This window comes from Colossoma macropomum, unplaced genomic scaffold (assembly GCF_904425465.1).
Source record: "Colossoma macropomum unplaced genomic scaffold, Colossoma_macropomum, whole genome shotgun sequence".
Lineage (NCBI taxonomy): Eukaryota > Metazoa > Chordata > Actinopteri > Characiformes > Serrasalmidae > Colossoma > Colossoma macropomum.
In genome coordinates this window covers 140,294-147,023 of record NW_023495066.1, presented here as the reverse complement: position 1 = coordinate 147,023, position 6,730 = coordinate 140,294, and the positions used below count along the sequence as shown (strand labels likewise).

General features: G+C 40.8%; 1 gene segment (V, D, J or C); it reads right to left on the bottom strand.

Annotated features, from left to right (window-relative positions):
- Nucleotides 1-4,184: 4,184 nt before the first annotated feature.
- On the bottom strand, nt 4,185-5,847 carry LOC118800979. The segment is given in 3 exon segments: nt 4,185-4,744; nt 5,446-5,554; nt 5,839-5,847. Coding segments are annotated over 3 exon segments (441 nt in total).
- Between the last annotated feature and the right edge of the window lie 883 nt (nt 5,848-6,730).

Below are 6,730 nucleotides of genomic sequence, written 5' to 3'. Positions count from 1 at the left end.
ATTTCTCTTTATTTGGTGATGATGCCCTGTTTATGTACCATGTCTGTTCACTGTGAAAGCAGAGTGTCAGCCTTTCTAGTGATTGTAGTCACGTAAGTGAAAAGAGACACGCTTCACCCACAAGGAGGCGCTGTTGTATAAGTTAAACAGAGACTTTGGTGCTGGTGGACTTGTAGTTAAAGCCTGTGATGAGTCTTAAACAGTAGTGTAGACTTCATTACTGCTTGAAGGTGATGTGTTAATTCTCTAGACTACTTAAACTGCTGTGGTGTTTATTTCACTCTAGTTTATTTCAGACCACACAAGCTAATGAATGAGTGCAGCTCTGAGCCGTGAGCTGCTGTGCTGTGTTGGAAAGTTCTCAGCTTGGATAAATAAAGGCTTTGGAGCAGCATCAGTGGATCTCTCCTCTCACAGTCCTTTAACTGCCTGACAGTTCAGTAGTTTATTCTCAAAGGTTCCTCACACTGGTTCTCAGTTCCAGCCCTGAATACTCTACAGTCCTCATACTTTTGTAGTCTTAGTCCAACACACTGGACTAAACCCATGAAGGGCTTTAGAGTTACCTGATGAGTTTAATGAGGGATGATACACTACGACTACGAAGCAGCACTAAAGTAAGAAGTGAAACCAGCCCCCCACAGCCCACCCAGCTGAACACAAACAAGCAGTTCTAAGCAGTAAACAGTCAGACAGAGAGAGAGAGAGCAGTGGGGTGAAACTCAGATTTGCATGAACAGGCCTGAGTCGTCCTCTTTCTCCCAGAATAGAGCAGCACTTTCACCAGATGTTCAGCTTAATTCAGCCAAACTCCCTCAAGATCAACACACAGCACTGCACTGAATCTACAGCTGAACTCCCTCTCTAACAACACTGACCATCACCATTCATTACAGTAAAGAACTCAGACTAAACTCAAAAGAACTGGAAACTCTGCAGCAGCACTAATGCATTCTAGCACTGGAGAACATTTACTAGTTCCTCTTTACACAGTGGAACAACTAGAACTTTCCTAACTCATAATCTAACTAACATCAGATGAAGTGTCATAAAAACAGTTCAAACCTCTCATTAAAACCTGTGAATGTCTTCATACAGGAGAATCTCACTGACCTCAAACAAGCTGTTCATCATGATCTGAATCAGTGTTGGTACTTTTACCTTCAGCACAATCCACTGCAGAACACACACAGAGTGGAGCTGACTACTGAATAATAATGTCATTCAGAAATGCCCAAGTTTTCATTTTGAAGGAATAGCTAGTTTTCATGTTCTGTTTAAATGTATGCTATGTGGCTATAAGTATGTGGACACTTTGAATTATTGAGTTCAGGTGTTTCAGCCACATCCATTGTTAATTGGAATCAAGCACTTAGCTACACTATCTCCATATTAAAACTCTGGCAGTAGAAAAGGTCATACTGAGCTCAGTGACGTGGCACAGTGCATAAAAACCGCCTATCCTCTGCTGCATCACTTACTACAGAGTTCCAAACGGCATCTGGAAGCAACATCAGCACAATAACTGTGTGCTATGAGCTTCATAGAATGGGTTTCCATAACCGAGCAGCTGCACACAAGCCTAAGATCACTATGTGCAATGCCAAGTGTCGGCTGGTGTGATGAATCATGTGTTAATGTGAATCTGATGGATGAATCTGGGTTTGATGAATGCCAGAAGAACGCTACCTGATGGAACGCACAGTGCCAACAGTAAAGTTTGGTGGAGGAGGGATGATGGGCTGGGACTGTTTTTCAGGCCCCTCAGTTCCAGTGAAGGGTGATGTTAACGCTACAGCACACAAACACATTTTACACAAGTATATGGTATCAACTTTTTGGCAGCAGTTTGGGGAAGGCCCCTACCTGTTCCAGCATGACTGTGCCCCTGTACACTGGTAGTAATTGCACTAGGCAAAGGCAGGCAGCCCCCTAGGGCCCCCATGACCCAAGGGCACCATGGAAATACAAGTTGGATATACTGTATGTGTTGATGTTGAATAACCCATTCTGAAATGTATATACAATTTCAAAATAGCCGTTATTTTTGTGATTGTACCGATTCAGTATTTCCAGTGCAGCCCCACCCACTCCTCATGGCTATAACGGACTATAACCCTGAGGGGGTGGTGGGCATAACTGCATCTCATGCATAACTGCATGAGAAAAATGCTGTTCAAGTGCAGCAGAGAGAAGCAAAGAGACACAGGAAAGAAAGTCTAACTTCATCTGTTCAGTCAGAACAGACCCTACATAATGCTAGCATTAATGCAAACAGACATCGACCACCTCCTTGTATTTGCAATGACTGTGAAATTCATCAGCTCCACTGACCGTACAGGAGCACCTTGTAGTTCTACAGTTACAGACTGTAGTCCATCTGTTTCTCTGCATACTTTGTTACCCTCTTCTTCAGTGGTCAGGACCCCCACAAAGCAGGTATTATTTGGGTGTGTTAGTGTGTGCTGCGCTGGTCTGAGTGGATCAGACATAGCAGTGCTGCTGGAGTTTTAAACACCTCAGTGTCACTGCTGGACTGAGAATAGTCCACCAACCAAAAATATCCTGCCAACAGCGTCCTGTGACCACTGATGAAGGACTAGAGGATGACCAACACAAACTGTGCAGCAGCAGATGAGCTATCATCTCTGACTTTACATCTACAAGGTGGACTGACAAGGTAGGAGTGTCAGAGTGGACAGTGAGTGGACACAGTGTTTAAAAACTCCACCAGCACTGATGTGTCTGATCGACTCGCACCAGCGCAACACACACTAACACACCACCACCACCACATCAGTGTTGCAGCAGTGCTGAGAATGATCCACCTCCCAAATAGTACCTGCTCTTTGGTGGTCATGTGGGTTTCCTAACAAAGTGTGCAGAGAAACTGTGCACAGTGGATGAATTGAATGGATAAAGGGGTGAAAATTCCCACAGACACTCCAAAATCTTGAGGAAAGCTTCCCAGAAGAGTGGAAGCTGTTATAGCCAAAAAAGGGGGTAATTAATGCCCATGGTTTTGGAACAGGATGTCCAACAAGCTCATATAGGTGTGGTGGTCAGGTGTCCCCATACTTTTGGCCATATAGCATACAAGGTTAGTTATTGGTATGAATTGACACATGAAATGAACCCCCAAACCCCCGTCACTGTCAGTAGTCTAGTCCCAGTGTTAGAACTTTGTGCACTCCTGCTTGTGAGCTTTCCCAGTAGATTTGCTCGTAGAACCAGTAAACAGGGTAAATGACTAAAGTCTGATATTAATCTGTCTGCAGAGACTTACTTAAATGTTGGAATTTCAAAATTATATTATTAGCCAAAAGCTGTTAATATGCTTATGCAAAAGCTGTTAAATAAACAACCAAGAGAATATGTCATCAATGTCAGGACGAAACCTCACATCTCCTTTTTCGTCATTTTTCATATTTAAACATAATGTGAAATCACCAACTGCCCTGTTTATTGTGTAAACATACATGAAGAATGGACAAATAAAATGGTCCTAAATATACTTGGAATAAGTAATATCTCCATTAACTTCCATTCAAAGTTAAGAATGTTTGTACTTCTCCCTTAAAGGTACCTTTTAGGAGATACAAGTGTTTGTTTCAACAGCAAATGAGATGCAGTGATGAAGGCTTTAATGGGAGGGCGCTGTCTGTTTTAGCAGGCAGGCTTTTATACCTTAATCATCCCATTAAGCTCTTCAAACAGATGCTATCTAAAACTAATTATACAGTAGAGAAGACTCTGTAATAGAGGTGGAGAACTTGGAGAAGCAAGCAGGAGAAGCTGTAGTTGTAGCCCAACTTCACATATAATCACTCTGTACTCATTACACTTACATTAATACATTAAAACCCTAATAAATTAATTAATTAATCCCTTCCTGAATGTCTGTGTAACAGAGTAGTGCATCAGAGTATATAATTAAAGTTGCTGGTAGATTCTATATATATATATATATATATATATATATATATTTGTGTGTGGATTCTTTTGTATAATGTTTTCTCTGATTGTTTGATCATTATTTTATTCATTCATTTTATATTAATGGTATTCTGGAAAATTTTAGAATTGTAACCATTTTATGAATGTGTAAAATTTAAATAACAATCTCTTCATGCATTTTATTCCAAAAAATCTTCTAAAAAACATGATATAAAACACTGCAGTTATTCTGATCCAAAAGCTTTATTTTTACAAGAGGAATGAACAGAATTGTTTCCAGTAAATTACAGATCAGGAAAAAGAAAATAACACAATAAACAATGAAAGACTGAAGATATTTATACTGAAACTCTTTATTGTGATGATGAAGTGATGAGATGAAGATCAGAGCATTAAGCAGAGCCATGTTTGAGCTCACTGAAGATCAAGAGGAGCTCTAGCAGCTCCAACACACGCGTGGACGCTCACTGCCCAGTGCATTGCTCTCTGCTCAGTGATTTGCTGACAGTAGGCTGGGAGTCCTTGGTGGCCTCACAGGTCACTGTCTTCTTTAGCCACTGGTCCCCCTGGAGGGTCAGGGTGCTGCTCCAGCTGTAGAGGCCGTCGTCCTTCTGCAGAAGCCCGGGGCTCTGGCTAACCCCCGCGCTCCAGCTGCTCCCGTCCACCTTCCAGCTCAGCCTCCAGTCTGAGGGGAAGCCCTTATTGGCCAAACACACCAGTGTGGCCTTCCCCTGCTGCAGCTCCACGCTGGAGGGGGGCAGGACCGTGACGGTGGGAGGGGCCAAACCTAGGACACACACACAGTTTCATTTCCCTTATTTCTAACAGAGCACAACTGAGTTCAGTGATGCATTAAAAACCAAACTCTAATTACAACCTTAAACTCAACCGTTTCACACACAAACTCATATTTACAGTCACATTCATAGCTGCACTTCATTTACATTTTTATTAGAAAATATTACTGAATTTCACTCAGTAAAACTCTGACATTCTGCACATCCTGTGATGTGAAATTTGAAATGGAACATGATTTGATTTCCTCCAAAACAATAAATAATCAATAAATAAATGGAGCTGCAGTCTCCATGTACTATGGCTTCAAAGCTTTAGAACAGAAAACGCTGCTCAGAATAACCTCCACATTGTGGCTTCCAGATGGAGACAGAATTGCTCTAATGGAGCCCAACACTGACACTACAATCCAGCTCTACATCTGATCTTTTTAAAGAAACGTCATTACTGAACACTTCACAGGAAACCTTTAGGAAATATTAGTATTTTAAAGAAAAGAAATCCAGTTCAGAAACAGGAGCTCGTGGTAAAGCCTAAAGCTCCACGCTCGCCACACTTCAGCCAAGTTCTAATGAAATACATTCAAATTTGGATCAGAACTGATTTAGAAGAACATCAAGTACGTCTGGACTGTTGATCCATAATCATTTTAATAAAAGATTCCTTTTGAATAAGGAGTAAAAGTGTACTTACGTCCAACTGACAGTTTGGTTCCTCCACCAAAAGTGTACCACAGTGATACAAACTCGTTTACTGGCTGTACAAAAACCTCCTGCTCTAAACACGCCGCTCTCTTCAGCCTCTACACGCACTATTTCTGACCTATAATACAATATTAATGGATTCTACAATCATCTAATAATGGAATAAACTACACACTGTAGATCTACACACGTTCTGCCTTTTATTCCCAACAAGGATTATTTTATAAGCAGGAAAACATCTAAACTGAGGACACGATTGGATCTTCTGAATTTACACAACAGACAAACAAACTAAACTTCCTAAAGACTAAATATTCTCTATAATAATCTACAAAAATGTTAAAAATGTTCTTCTTCAAGTATTAGATTAAAAGGTTCTTACTGTTTTCATTGTGTTTCCTCCACCAAAAAGTCCTCCAGTCCTGATACAGACAGACTGGGTGGCAGTCGTAGCTGCAGAAACCCTCAAATGAAAGGCAGAGACAGTTAGAACTGCACAATAAGAGATCGCCCTCTGCTGGACATTAAAGGGAATATTTCACTTCTAATCTCTCTAGAATTAGACAAGCCTGGCTGAGCTGAAGTAGCTCCCAGCAATAGTCTCCACTACTGACCTCCACAAACCTCTGTGACCCCCTTATTTTTCCTCTCCACTTAATGCCTTAAGGATCATCTGGGGGAGTGAAATGTAATATAACGCTCAAATCATTCTGTCTTCTTTCAGAAAACTCTGGTGGGAATCAGAAGAGATTTCATTTTCCCACATCTCTATAAAAAGCTGCACTTTAAACATCAGATTCCACACTGAGCAGAAATGTCTGATCAAACAATATCAGATAAATATGATCATCTTTACTCAGTGTTGATAGAAAGATGATTTCCATAGAGGCTCCACTTTGCATTATCAGCCCATGCTTCAGTGCTCTGCTAGTGTTTATAGTCCTGTGAGTTTAACACTTCATGACTGAGAGCTGCTGCCCCACAAACTTCACCCACAGCAACCATGACTTTGGTCTCCATCTTCATCTGGACACTGACCCTCTGGACTCAAGGTAACTCATTTATCTTGGTTAAACATGTTTTATGCTTTTGAAAGTATATTTTATACTTTATATACTTAATTTATATTTCATCATTTAATTTTTTATTTTTCTTTTACTTATATTTTATTTTATTTGTTTTACTTTTTTTCAGGATCCAGTGGTCAGGTGACTGTGACTCAGACTCCTGCAGTGAAAACTTTTTCTCAAGGAGACTCAGTTACCATCAACTGT